The 14,693-nt window shown below is 43.2% G+C and overlaps 1 protein-coding gene across 3 annotated transcripts in view; it reads left to right on the forward strand.

Moving 5' to 3' along the window:
* Window positions 1-10,233: 10,233 nt before the first annotated feature.
* The window catches only part of LOC124039980 (ubiquitin carboxyl-terminal hydrolase 22-like), a 54,598-nt gene continuing 50,138 nt past the window's right edge, over window positions 10,234-14,693 (forward strand). For all 3 annotated transcript variants that reach the window (XM_046356619.1, XM_046356620.1, XM_046356621.1), the window contains exon 1: window positions 10,234-10,717. In XM_046356619.1, the coding sequence (XP_046212575.1) occupies window positions 10,598-10,717 (120 nt within the window). In that variant the 5' untranslated portion in view covers window positions 10,234-10,597. The remainder of the gene's footprint in view (window positions 10,718-14,693) is intronic.

Here is a 14,693-nt window from a genome sequence, read left to right on the forward strand (position 1 = left end):
AGATGTATGAACTGATCAAAGACGAAATTGACATTGATATACATGCAGCCAAGTTCTACACAGACAGTAAGATAGTTCTTGGTTACATCCACAATGTCACCAAAAGATTATATGTTTATGTTGCCAATAGGATAACTCGCATCAGGAAGTCTACCCATCCAGATCAGTGGTGCTATATAAACACTGACAGCAATCCAGCAGACCATGCAACCAGGCCCATACTTGCTGCGCTCTTAAACACACTAGTTGGTTCTCAGGTCCACCGTTCCTGACCCAAACAAACTTGAGTAAGCCTGAGAACATCAATTTTGACCTTGTAGAGCCTCACACAGATGCGGAGATTCGACCAGATGTCACTGTCTTTGCCTCTAAAGTTTCTGGAGCTCAACTCGGCTCTCATCGCTTTGAGAGGTTCTCAAGCTGGAAAACTCTCAATCGAGCCACAGCACGACTCATTCATGTTGCAAGATCCTTCCATGAAGGTGCAGACAACACCAGCTGCAGAGCCTGGCATGACTGTAATAAACTATGCGGTACAAGTGAGTTGTCACAAGCCAAAACAGCAATCATTCACTGTGTGCAACATGAAGCTTTCAGAGAGGAATTCAAATGCATTGAAAAAGGAAAAGAGTTCCCAAAGCAAAGTACACTCAAAAAGCTTAACCCAGTGATTGATGAGGATGGGTTGCTGAGGGTGGGAGGACACTTATCCTCCGCTGACATGTTACAAGACGAAAAACATCCTCTCATCATCCCACGGACACATCATGTTGCCACTCTGCTGGTAAGACATTATCACGAGCAAGTGGCTCACCAAGGCCGTCATTTTTCAGATGGAGCTATTCGAGCAGCAGGCTTCTGGATTATTGGGAGCAAACGTCTGGTCTCTGGTATCATTCACAAGTGTGTCACCTGCCGCAAGGTTAGAGGGAGGTTAGTTGACCAAAAAAATGTCTGACTTGCCTGCAGACAGACTCACATCTGAACCACCATTCACCAGCGTTGGACTTGATGTGTTTGGACCATGGAATGTCATAACTCGTCGCACTAGAGGTGGTAGTGCAGACTCCAAGCGCTGGGCGGTGCTCTTTACATGTATGTCTACTAGAGCAGTCCATATCGAGCTTATCGAATCCATGTCCACATCCAGCTTCATCAACGCGCTGAGGCGTTTTTTCGCTATCCGTGGTCCAGCCAAAGTGCTACGGTCTGATTGAGGTACAAACTTTATAGGTGCCTGCAGGGAACTGGGTATCGACACAAATGACTCAGAACTGTCTAAATACCTCTCAGATAAGGGATGTACTTGGATATTTAATCCTCCACACTCGTCTCATATGGGTGGTTCTTGGGAGAGACTCATTGGGGTTGCCAGTCGTATTCTTGATGCTATGCTGTTTCAGACGGGCTCCACTCGTCTCACACATGAGGTCTTGAGCACTCTTATGTCTGAAGTTATGGCAATAATCAATGCGAGACCCTTAGTGTCAGTATCAACCGACCCTGACATGCCTACCATTCTCACACCCTCAATGTTACTTACACAAAAGACCAGCACTACCTCAGCCCCTTCCGGATACTTCAGCATGAACGACCTTCATGGAAAACAGTGGAAGCAAGTCCAGTGTCTCGCTGACACCTTTTGGAAAAGGTGGAGACAGGAGTACCTACCCAAGGACGCCAGAGGACAAAAATCCGTTAACCACCTAACTGAGGATCTCAATTTAACCTTGCGCAATACCCTAGATGCAGTTGCACCCCTAAAAACTAAAAAAATGTCTCATAAGAAACTAGCTCCCTGGTACACAGAAAATACCCGAGCTCTGAAGCAAGCTTCCAGAAAATTGGAACGGAAATGGCGCCACACCAAACTGGAAGTCTTCCGACTAGCTTGGAAGGACGGTACCGTGCAGTACCGAAGAGCCCTTACTGCTGCTCGATCGTCCTATTTTTCTAACTTAATTGAGGAAAATAAGAACAATCCGAAATTCCTTTTTGATACTGTGGCAAAGCTAACTAAAAAGCAGCATTCCCCAAGAGAGGATGACTTGCACTTTAGCAGTGATAAATTCATGAACTTCTTTGAGGAAAAGATTATGATTATTAGAAAGCAAATTACGGACTCCTCTTTAAACCTGCGTATTCCTCCAAACCTCAGTTGTCCTGAGTCTGCACAACTCTGCCAGGACCTAGGATCAAGAGAGACGCTCAAGTGTTTTAGTACTATATCTCTTGACACAATGATGAAAATAATCATGGCCTCTAAACCTTCAAGCTGTATACTGGACCCTATTCCAACTAAACTACTGAAAGAGCTGCTTCCTGTGCTTGGCCCTCCTATGTTGAACATAATAAACGGCTCTCTATCCACTGGATGTGTACCAAACTCACTAAAAGTGGCAGTAATAAAGCCTCTCTTGAAAAAGCCAAACCTTGACCCAGAAAATATAAAAAACTATCGGCCTATATCGAATCTTCCATTCCTCTCAAATATTTTAGAGAAGGCTGTTGTGCAGCAACTCACTGCCTTCCTGAAGACAAACAATGTATACGAAATGCTTCAGTCTGGTTTTAGACCCCATCATAGCACTGAGACGGCACTTGTGAAGGTGGTAAATGACATTTTGATGGCATCGGACCGAGGCTCTGCATCTGTCCTCGTGCTCCTAGACCTTAGTGCTGCTTTTGATACCATCGATCACCACATTCTTTTGGAGAGATTGGAAACCCAAATTGGTCTACACGGACATGTTCTGGCCTGGTTTAGGTCTTATCTGTCGGAAAGATATCAGTTTGTCTCTGTGAATGGTTTGTCCTCTGACAAATCAACTGTACATTTCGGTGTTCCTCAAGGTTCTGTTTTAGGACCACTATTGTTTTCACTATATATTTTACCTCTTGGGGATGTTATTCGAAAACATAATGTAAACTTTCACTGCTATGCGGATGACACACAGCTGTACATTTCAATGAAACATGGTGAAGCCCCAAAATTGCCCTCGCTAGAAGCATGTGTTTCAGACATAAGGAAGTGGATGGCTGCAAACTTTCTACTATTAAACTCGGACAAAACAGAGATGCTTGTTCTAGGTCCCAAGAAACAAAGAGATCTTCTGTTGAATCTGACAATTAATCTTAATGGTTGTTCAGTCGTCTCAAATAAAACTGTGAAGGACCTCGGCGTTACTCTGGACCCTGATCTCTCTTTTGAAGAACATATCAAGACCATTTCGAGGACAGCTTTTTTCCATCTACGTAACATTGCAAAAATCAGAAACTTTCTGTCCAAAAATGATGCAGAAAAATTAATCCATGCTTTTGTCACTTCTAGGTTAGACTACTGCAATCCTCTATTTTCCGGCTACCCGGATAAAGCACTAAATAAACTTCAGTTAGTGCTAAATACGGCTGCTAGAATCCTGACTAGAACCAAAAAATTTGATCATATTACTCCAGTGCTAGCCTCTCAACACTGGCTTCCTGTCAAAGCAAGGGCTGATTTCAAGGTTTTACTGCTAACCTACAAAGCATTACATGGGCTTGCTCCTACCTACCTCTCTGATTTGGTCCTGCCGTACATACCTACACGTACGCTACGGTCACAAGACGCAGGCCTCCTAATTGTCCCTAGAATTTCTAAGCAAACAGCTGGAGGCAGGGCTTTCTCCTATAGAGCTCCATTTTTATGGAACGGTCTGCCTACCCATGTCAGAGACGCAAACTCGGTCTCAACCTTTAAGTCTTTACTGAAGACTCATCTCTTCAGTGGGTCATATGATTGAGTGTAGTCTGGCCCAGGAGTGGGAAGGTGAACGGAAAGGCTCTGGAGCAACGAACCGCCCTTGCTGTCTCTGCCTGGCCGGTTCCCCTCTTTCCACTGGGATTCTCTGCCTCTAACCCTGTTACGGGGCTGAGTCACTGGCTTGCTGGGGCTCTCTCGTGCCGTCCCTGGGGGGGGGTGCGTCACCTGGGTGGGTTGATTCACTGTTGTGGTCGGCCTGTCTGGGTCCCCCCTTGGGTTGTACCGTGTCGGAGATCTTTGTGGGCTATACTCGGCCTTGTCTCAGGATGGTAAGTTGGTGGTTGGAGATTTCCCTCTAGTGGTGTGGGGGCTGTGCTTTGGCAAAGTGGGTGGGGTTATATCCTTCCTGTTTGGCCCTGTCCGGGGTGTCCTCGGATGGGGCCACAGTGTCTCCTGACCCCTCCTGTCTCAGCCTCCAGTATTTATGCTGCAGTAGTTTATGTGTCGGGGGGCTAGGGTCAGTTTGTTTATCTGGAGTACTTATCCTGTCCTATTCGGTGTCCTGTGTGAATCTAAGTGTGCGTTCTCTAATTCTCTCCTTCTCTCTTTCTTTCTCTCTCTCGGAGGACCTGAGCCCTAGGACCATGCCCCAGGACTACCTGACATGATGACTCCTTGCTGTCCCCAGTCCACCTGGCCATGCTGCTGCTCCAGTTTCAACTGGCCTGGGCCTTAGGACCATGTCCCAGGACTACCTGACATGAGGACTCCTTGCTGTCCCCAGTCCACCTGGCCATGCTCCTGCTCCAGTTTCAACTGTTCTGCCTTACTATTATTCAACCATGCTGGTCATTTATGAACATTTGAACATCTTGGCCACTTTCTGTTATAATCTCCACCCGGCACAGCCAGAAGAGGACTGGCCACCCCACATATGCTCTCTCTAATTCTCTCTTTCTTTCTCTCTCTCGGAGGACCTGAGCCCTAGGACCGTGCCCCAGGACTACCTGACATGATGGCTCCTTGCTGTCCCCAGTCCACCTGACTGTGCTGCTGCTCCAGTTTCAACTGTTCTGCCTTATTATTATTTGACCATGCTGGTCATTTATGAACATTTGAACATCTTGGTCATGTTCTGTTATAATCTCTACCCGGCACAGCCAGAAGAGGACTGGCCACCCCACATAGCCCGGTTCCTCTCTAGGTTTCTTCCTAGGTTTTGGCCTTTCTAGGGAGTTTTTCCTAGCCACCGTGCTTTTACACCTGCATTGTTTGCTGTTTGGGGTTTTAGGCTGGGTTTCTGTACAGCACTTTGAGATATCAGCTGATGTACGAAGGGCTATATAAATAAATTTGATTTGATTTGATTTGATACCTGACAACGCTGCAGAGATGCAGAAAATGGACAGCAGAAAAGCCAAATGTAAAAGTGGGAGATGTTGTCTTATTGAAAGACAGTCAGGCACACAGAAATGACTGGCCAGTCGGGCTTGTGGTAAAAACCTTTCCCAGTACTGACAAAAAGGTTAGGAAAGTAGAACTAAAAATTGTCAAGCAAGGAGCTGCTAATGTGTTTCTGAGACCAATCTCAGAGATTGTTGTTCTTCTTTCTGAAGCATCCTAGAGACAAAAGATAAAAATAGAAAGGACATTATTTGTTTCTTGATATGTTTTATTTCATAGTGGCACAATTTCATTATACCAGGCGGGGAGTGTGCTGCCATCCTGTTAGAAGGTAACAGATTATTTTATTACAATGGTTAAATTGGATTTTCATTGTGTTCAATGGTGTTATTTGCCCCCTAGTGGCGCTTTCTGGTACTTAGAAAGACCACGCTGTCACGCCTTGGTCATTGTATTTTGTGTTTTTGTTATATGTTTGGGTAGGCCAGGGTGTGACATGGGTTTATATGTTGTGTTTCGTATTGGGGTGTTATTAGCATTGGGATTGTGTATGATTAGGGGTGTGTCTAGTTAGGCTTGGCTGCCTGAGGCGATTCTCAATTGGAGTCAGGTGATTCTCGTTGTCTCGGATTGGGAACCGTATTTAGGTAGCCTGAGTTCGCTTTGTATTTTGTGGGTGTTTGTTCCTGTCTCTGTGTTGTAGTCACCAGATAGGCTGTAATTAGTTTCACGTTCCGTTCTGTTGTTTTTGTATCTAGTTCAGTTATTTCATGTACCGCAAAAAAAACAAAAAAAACAAAAAAAAAGAAAATCAGCAAACCTGTGTCCAAAAATTGAAATCGGCCATTCCGGTTAATCGGTCAACCTCTCGTCAATATAAGGTACCACAGTTGACATTGGATGTCAGAGTAAAAACCAAGCCATGAGGTCGAAGGAATTGTCCGTAGAGCTCAGAGACAGTATTGTGTCGAGGCACAGATCTGGAGAAGGGTACCAAAACAATTCTGCAGCATTGAAGATCCCCAAGGACACCGTGGCCATCATTAACTGGGAGAAATTTGGAACCACCAAGACTCTTCCTAGAGCTGGCCGCCTGGCCAAACTGAGCAATCGGGGGAGAAGGGCCTTGGTACTGGAGGTGACCAAGAACCCGATGGTCACTCTGACAGAGCTCCATAGTTCCTCTGTGGAGATGGGAGAACCTTTCAGAAGGACAACCATCTCTGCAGCACACCACCAATCAGGCCTTTATGGTAGAGTGGCCAGATGGAAGCCACTCCTCAGTAAAAGGCACTTGACAGCCCACTTGAAGTTTGCCTAAAAGACTCTCAGACCATGAGAAACAAGATTCTCTGGTCTGAGGAAACAAAGATTTAACTCTTAGGACCTGAATGCCAATCTGAATCTGGATGAAACCTGGCACCATCCCTACGGTGGAGCATGGTGGTGGCAGCATCATCCTGTGGGGATGTTTTTCAGCGGCAGGGACTGTGAGACTAGTCAGGAAAAGACAACAACCCTAAGAACACAGCCAAGACAACGCAGGAGTGGCAAGTCTCTGAATGTCCTTGAGTGGCCCAGCCAGATCACGGACATGAACCCCATCTGACATCTCTGGAGAGCCCTGAAAATAGCTGTGCAGCAACTCAGCCCCATCCAACCTAACAGAGCTTGAGAGGATCTGGATAGATACAGGTGTGCCAAGCTTGTAGCGCCATACCCAAGAAGACTAAAGGCTGTAATTGCTGCCAAAGCTGCTTCAACAAAGAACTGAGTAACGGGTCTGAAATTTTACGGAAACTTGATATTATTTTTTTTATTTTACAATTTTGCAAACATTTCCAAAAACAAGTTTTTGCTTTGTCATTATTGGGTTTTGTGTGCAGATTGATGAGGTGGAATACATATTTAATACATTTTAGAATAAAGCTGTAAAGTAACAAAATGTGGAAAAAGTCAAGGGGTCTGAATACTTTCGGAATGCACTATATATATAGTTTACTATTTAATCTGAATTATTTTAATGTTCCGACATATTAAATGTACTGTAACTTTGCCTGTTCCTGATAATTACAGGCATCCACTAGGTGATTCTATCATGCATTATTACATCTATTTAAAATACATTTTCTTCAACACCAAAATGTCTCTAACAGACCAAAAGGGAAGACAACTGTTTATCAAGTGCCACACTGTTTTCTTAATTTTTGCCCTTGAAAACCAAACCCAGAATCAAACTGAAAAGACATTTGAAACCCTTAGACATGCCTCCCCATCCTTCCTTTCAGAATGTTAAGTATCAAAGAAAATGTCAACAAAGTGGAATTTCATTGTGCTTTATTAACACATTTGCTAAGTACAAGATGTGTTATGGTATGCTTAGATGAGTTCATTAAGTGCCATATGAAAATAAAGAGCTATACAAGGTACATTTCAAATATTAGTAAATCACAAGGAGTTATATTTAGCCATTAGATAAACATGTATGAAGAAAGCTGTACAAGCCAACAAAAAAAAACACAAATCAAGAGTTATGCTTAGATAATAAGGTAGAGCTGACAGAGAGAGCTTTACCAGGCACAAAATACAAGATCTTTTTAAAAACACAAAGTATTAGGCCCCGAGTCTAAATACCACATAGATTAACATATTTGGAGCACGGAGTTAGTCTGAATGATTGGAACTCATCTACTATCCTTGGCAGCATGTGTGAAATAGAATGCCTTCAGTTTAGGAATAACATCAGCACAGAACTTCACATCAAATGGCACATCAATAACAACTTGCTTGGATGGAGCCCAGACAAGTAGTTTGCATCTCTCCAGTCCTGTGTAGAACATGCCCATTTGCACCGCAAGTAGTAGCCACGGGCTACATTAGGTTGCCGCTGAGGCAACAACCAGTTTCACATCAGTGAGTTTACCAGAGAACAGTTTAGTCAGAGACTCACACTTCTTACTCAGAACAGGACATTTGATTTCTAGAAGTGTGTAAGCCACCTGCTCGTTCTCCTTGCCAAATGTGGTTGCTGAGTTCCCATGGGACATGGAGAAGAGATGCTCCCACACAAAGTTGTCGGAATTTTTGTGGTGCGCACGGGAAACTTCTTTGCTGAGCTATAAGGGATCCGCAGTTTACGTCCGTCATAACACACATGGGAGGCTCTCTGTGCTTTAGTGACCTCCTTCAAGGTGACACATTTACACTCCTCCAGCTTAACATAAAAATCATAAAATGACAGCATTTCTGACACTGCATATTTATGCCATGTTCACCATGAGGCTGCTGTAGCTGTTGCTAGAACTTGATGACTGTTTGGTTTAGCTTTGATACACTTGTGCAGTAGGATCTCCACTGGAACATTGGCCCCTTCCAAACTGAGATGGAGAAGCGGGCGGGTTTCTGTCAGAGAACTCGTCACTTGGTTTGTGATGTTTGAAACATATCCCGCTCAACCTTTTTGGAGCTAAATTCCGCTGCGTCTCCGAGTTCCACTGGCATTGCTCATACAGTATTTACAGGACATCCATGTCAATCCTCCATAGATAGCATTCTGCACCTTCAGCAAAAAAAAACTACTGTTAGAATAGTAAATTACAGTACAGAACACTGGTTTACATGGTGCTCACAGTTGACTAGTTTAAATAGTTCCATTTTAACTAGTAGGTTTAAGTTATGCTGGTAATGACCAATTTCATTGTAAAATTCACCTTGATTCTGTACCTACCTCATTGTCATTCGAGATTAGACTGATATACTTACACAATGAGCCATTGAAACCAAGAACTGTGTGTGCATGTTGTAATAGTTAACGTTATCAGTTCTGGTCAGTGATATGGTATAATCACAATTAGCGAGCTAACATCAAACGTATCAGTCATAAACAAAAAGACAGCGAGCTTGCTACTTTCCATAGTATTGCAGCTGAATGACTGCAATATTTCCCCTGCCCCTCTGACTGGGCTGGACATCTGCTTTGAGGAACACCAGGTTGTCATCCTCAAAGTGAATAAACACCCACCCAACTTTGCCACTGTGGAGGTATTGATATGCATCTGTGCTTTTGTAGCTCCTCATCTCTGAGCCATCCACACAGACAGACAAGATTCAATAATTCAAGAAGTCTTTGTAGGTGATATGTGGCCATTTTTTCACATCGTCCTCCCACTCTTGAATAATCCGCAGATGTGGCCCAGACTTGCCATTCAACTTTGAAAGGTTTTTCTTGGTGTGATTTTACGACGTTTTGAGCTAGCTAGCTAATGTTCGCAAAAACGGCAAGAATATCACAACGCATGTCCTCCACAAAACTGAACGTTCAGACATTGTTTTGTTTTCCAGGTTCTTAAATAAGGTGAATACATGAGGCCAACTTTACCATATTATCCTGGAGGCATACTTACACATCCTGTCTCATTACTATGAGTGAAAGATATCTCTGAACTTTAAACAAATTCTAATACAAAATCTTTGTTCAGCTTCTTTCTATTCTGTGGTTGCATGAAATAGCAAACATAATGTGAATTCAACAATGACATTACTTTATCTTTGTTACTCCCTGATAAAACAGTAACATCCTTTACTGTAGTTAAACAGTGGGTTAAATAGATTCCACGATCCGGATTCGATCCGAATTTACGCAAGTGCTTGCTTCAGTTCTCGCCCTGTGTGCACCCATATGCTTGCAGAACTGTACGCCCACCTTGAAGTATAATAGCGCCGCCCACCAGGCGAAATGTCGTGAAAAGAGTGTGTCCACCAAGGAAAGAGGACCACTGGAGAGGAAGCATGGTGGTCTTTCGCCCAAAAGACAAAACCTCTGTATTTGTTTCGAACAGTGTAACACAGATAGAAAAACGAGGTTAGTTATAACAATATTTGAGTCTAATGTACAGTACCAGCGCTTCATGTAGCCAATGGGAGTCGTTTTACGAGCGGATAAAGCGCGTAATAAATAATTGAGCCAATCACAATATCAGTTTCCAAATAGGGGCGGGACATAATACGGAAACGATACACACACGCCAATCAAAACCAGGCACTCCTTTCCATTGGCCGATCGAGAAATGAATGAGGTGGGGCTTGCAGCAACGCTCGCGGTGTTCTGTTGAAATTCCATTGCCGAACATTAGCTAGCTAAAATAACTGGAACTAAGGATATAGCTTCCGAAGTGTGGCCAACGACCAATACCACCCAAATGTGGATTTAATTTGGGAAAAATATGTCAAAATTCTGGAATGGGATTACTCAAGGATTGCTTTGATGTGTACTGCATTTACCTCCGATTTAGCTGTGGCTACCTCTCAAGCTAGCCGAATCGGAACAATCGGCGGATAACTGGCTAACTAACGTTAAACGTAACTAACTTAGCTAGCTAATCCTTTAACGTCAGGACTAGGACGGAACACGTTTCATCGTTAAAAATACATAAAACGAATGTTGTTACTGTCATGAGTCCAGCCGGGTGCCCCCATGTGAACGGGTTCAAAGTGGATAACTGGAAACAGAATCTACGGGTCATTTACCAATGCTTTGTGTGGAGTGGGTCTGCCGAAACCAGGAAACGCAAGGTAAACATTTTAAACGTTAGTTAGCTAACGTTGGCTACTACTAACTCGCTCAGAACATGTATGCAGACCGCTTCTCGAGAGAACAGTGCCTACAACGTCTCTCTGGCTAGCTGTCGTACATCGTCATTGTTACCAAGCCACACACGAAGAGGCAACTCGTAGAGTCTGTGAAAGACCCTGTTTTTTTCCCCCGATTAACTGGTGATATATGCTACTGTTTCCCTTGCACGGATAGACCTTGTCCAACGTTAGCTAGGCACACATTTTCAGGCATTTCTTTTTCTCGGCTTGGGCACTTGTAAGTTTGCTTACGCGGACTGCTGCAGTTTTAGACAAAATTGACACTGACTGAGGGTTTGTGTGTGAGAGCCTGTTCGTTAGCTCAGCTCACTACCTAAACCCCCTGCGTCTCTTGCATCACAAAATCTGAGTGTCAACTCTGCCCATGTGTGCGCGATCCTGTTTAAAGCACTCCCAGTTCAAAACTTAAATGTAATGGCAAAATGTAGATTTCCGTCTAAATAGACATACCCAAAAGTAACTGATATTCATGTGTAATTACAAGATTCTGACATGTAATAACTTGGTATATTTGGAAAGAGAACATCTGGGAGACTGCGGAAATGATCAGGAGTTACGTAGTTAAGAATACACAAGATCAAGCACACAAGTTTTTCGTTTGAGTCATCTTTCATTGACAAGCTATAAGTGAGTTATTGATGACTAGACCTGGAAATTCATCAGATGGCTTCCACGGCATGTGAGCAATAGCATAAAAAATGGGATTGATAGAGCAACTAGAAATGTATTTTTTATTTTGCCTTTATTTAACTAGGCAAGTCAGTTAAGAGCAAATTCTTATTTTCAATGACGACCTAGGATCAGTGGGTTAACTGTCTTGTTCAGGGGCAGAACGACATATTTTGTACCTTGTCAGCTTGGGGATGAGATCTTGCAACATTTCATTTACTAGTCCAATGCTCTAATCATTAGGCTACGTTGCCACCTCAAATGGGGAATCCTGGGTACATTCAAGTGTCCTTTTAAACGCTCCAAAGGGTCCAAATGTGCTAAATGCACAGGATGTGCCTAAAAGTTATTGTTCACTATTAAAACAACATTCTTACCACATCAACCTCTCACAAACATTGTGGTGGTGTCAGGGAACATACAGGGGATATCCAAGTGTTTTTTAAATATTTCTTATATTTCTCAACCTAGTCACTCATTGGACATTTTGATTTTGCCATTAAGTCATACATCATGGAAATAGGTTAGATTTGTTCCTACCAGCTTAAAGATTAACTTCATACCTACCATGTATCTATAGCTCAAACACAGACCAAATCTAGGCGTACCTTGTAATGTTTGGTGAAAATGTTGTGTAAAATAAATATTTTAACTCTCGGGGCTGGTGATCAATAACGGTAGATCACAGGCAGACACATAAGATATTCTCATGGTCTGTGGAGTCTCTGCAATCGGTGTGTATCAACGTATTCCGTGTTTATTTTGTTTATGCTTCACAACGTTAACCGGAATGGAGGTAGCAGCCATCTTGAAATGAGGTCATCGGCTTGGCCTTCCCTTATCAATTTGTATGCTCATATATACATTTATATACATATATATATAAGTCACACCAAAGATTTGAAGGCACCGATCAATAGCCAAGATACTCAGCTGTCCGCAGACACACCAATTTTGCACATAGTGGCTACCGTTCTAATACCAGACTGAATTGAATTTAGAAAACAAATGTGGTTTACATTTTTAAGGGTAACGTCATTGCATTCCCAGCTAGCTACATTGCTGGTCTCTCTGGAAAGTATCTTGTGGTTACATTGAAAATAAGTAAATCATGCCATGCTTCCTGAAGAACATGAACACAGTACTTTGGTTGTCTCATCCAAATGTGCAATACCTCTATAGTAGATATGGTACGCCAGCAGCGCTCATCAAATAAAATTGTATTTGTCACATGTTTCGTAAACTAACTATGAAATGCTTACTTACTGGCTTTTTTCGACAATGCAGAGAAACATAGAACAATTGTAACACAAGGAATAAATGTATAATGAGTAATGATAACTTGGGTATATATACTGAGTGTACAAAATGTTAGGAAAACCTTCCTAATATTGAGTTGAACCCAATTTTGCCCTTAGAACAGCCTCAATTCATTGGGGCATAAACTCTACAAGGTGTCGAAAGCGTTCCCCATGGATGCTGGCCCATGTTGACTCCAATGCTTCCCACAGTTGTCAAGTTGGCTGGATCTCCTTTGGGTGTTGGACTATTCTTGATACACACAGGAAACTATTGAGCGTTAAAAACCCAGCTGCATTACAGTTACACGTTGCGGTGCACACTCAAAACCAGCGTGCCTGGCAACTACTACCATACCCTGTTCAAAGGCACTTTTGTTTTCCCCATTCACCATCTGAATGGCACACATACACAATCCATGTCTCAAGGCTTAAACATCCTTCTTTACCCTGTCTCCTCCCCTTCATCTACACTGATTTCAAGTGGATTTAACAAGGGCCATCCAATAAGGGATCATAGCTTTCACCTCTATTCACCTAGTCGGTTTGTCATGGAAAGAGCAGGTGTAAGAAATGTGTTGTACACACAGAGTGTACACAGTGTACCAGTACTGAGTTAATGTTGCAAGGGTACAAATTAATTTGGGTAGATATCAACATATAGGTAGGGGTAAAGTGACTAGGCAATAGGATAGATAATAAGCCGTAGCAGTAGTGTATGTGATGAGTTGGTGCAAAAGGGGATCAATGTAGATAGTCCGGGTAACTATTTGGTTAATTATTTAGCAGTCTTATGGCTTGTGGGTAGTGTCCTGTTGGTGCATCAGTACCGCAATGGTACAGACCGACACAACATTCAACTGATAATCTTATGTCCGTTTGGACCCGAGTACAGTCTGGGATATTGCTAACTAGCTGTTGTAAAATCAACATGACATGTATTTCCATAGCATGTAAATGTAACCCATGCTCCCATTGGATACAGACAGTGCTCATTAACGTATTAATTCATCCCAAAAGTGTTCATTGGTGTCAGCGCTCTATGCAGGTCAGTCAAGTTCTTCCACACCAATCTCAACAAACCATTTCTGTATGGACCTCGCTTTGTGCACTGGGGCATTGTCATGTTGAAACAGGAAAGGGCCATCCCCAAACTGTTGCCACAAAGTTGGAAGCACAGAATTGTCTAGAATATCATTGTATGTTGTAGTGTTAAGATTTCCCTTCACTGGAACTAAGGGGACTAGCCCGAACCATAAAAAACAGCCCTTGACCATTATTCCTCCTCTAAACATTACAGTTGGCACTATGCGTTGGGGCAAGTAGCGTTTTCCTGGCACCCGCCAATCCCAGATTAGTCTGTCGGACTGTCATATGGTGAAGAGTGATTCATCACTCCAGAGAAGGCGTTTCCACCGCTCCAGAGTCCATTGGTGGCGAGCTGTGCACTCCAGCCAATGCTTGTCATTGTGCATGGTGATCTTAGGCTTGTGTGCGGCCATGGGAACCCATTTCATGAAGCTCCTGACAAACAGTTCTTGTCCAGACGTTGCTTCCAGAGGCAGTTTTGAACTCTGTAGTGAGTTTTGCACCCGAGGATAGATGATTTTTACACTCTTCAGCACTCTGCGGTCCCATTCTGTGAGCTTGTGTGGCCTTCCACTTCACAGCTGAGCCATTGTTGCTTCTAGACGTTTCCACTTCACAATAACAGCACCTACAGTTGATGGGGACAGCTCTAGCATGGCAGAAATTTGACGAACTGACTTGTTGGAAAGGTGGCATCCTATGACTGTGGCACGTTGAACGTCACTGAGCTCTTAGTTTGGCAATTCTACTGCCAATGTTTGTCTATGGAGATTGCGTGGCTGTGTGCTCGATTTTTATACACCTGTCAGTAACGGGTGTGGCTAAATTAGCCGAATCCA

The sequence above is a fragment of the Oncorhynchus gorbuscha genome, linkage group LG07 (genome assembly GCF_021184085.1).
Source record: "Oncorhynchus gorbuscha isolate QuinsamMale2020 ecotype Even-year linkage group LG07, OgorEven_v1.0, whole genome shotgun sequence".
NCBI classification, from domain to species: Eukaryota; Metazoa; Chordata; class Actinopteri; order Salmoniformes; family Salmonidae; genus Oncorhynchus; species Oncorhynchus gorbuscha.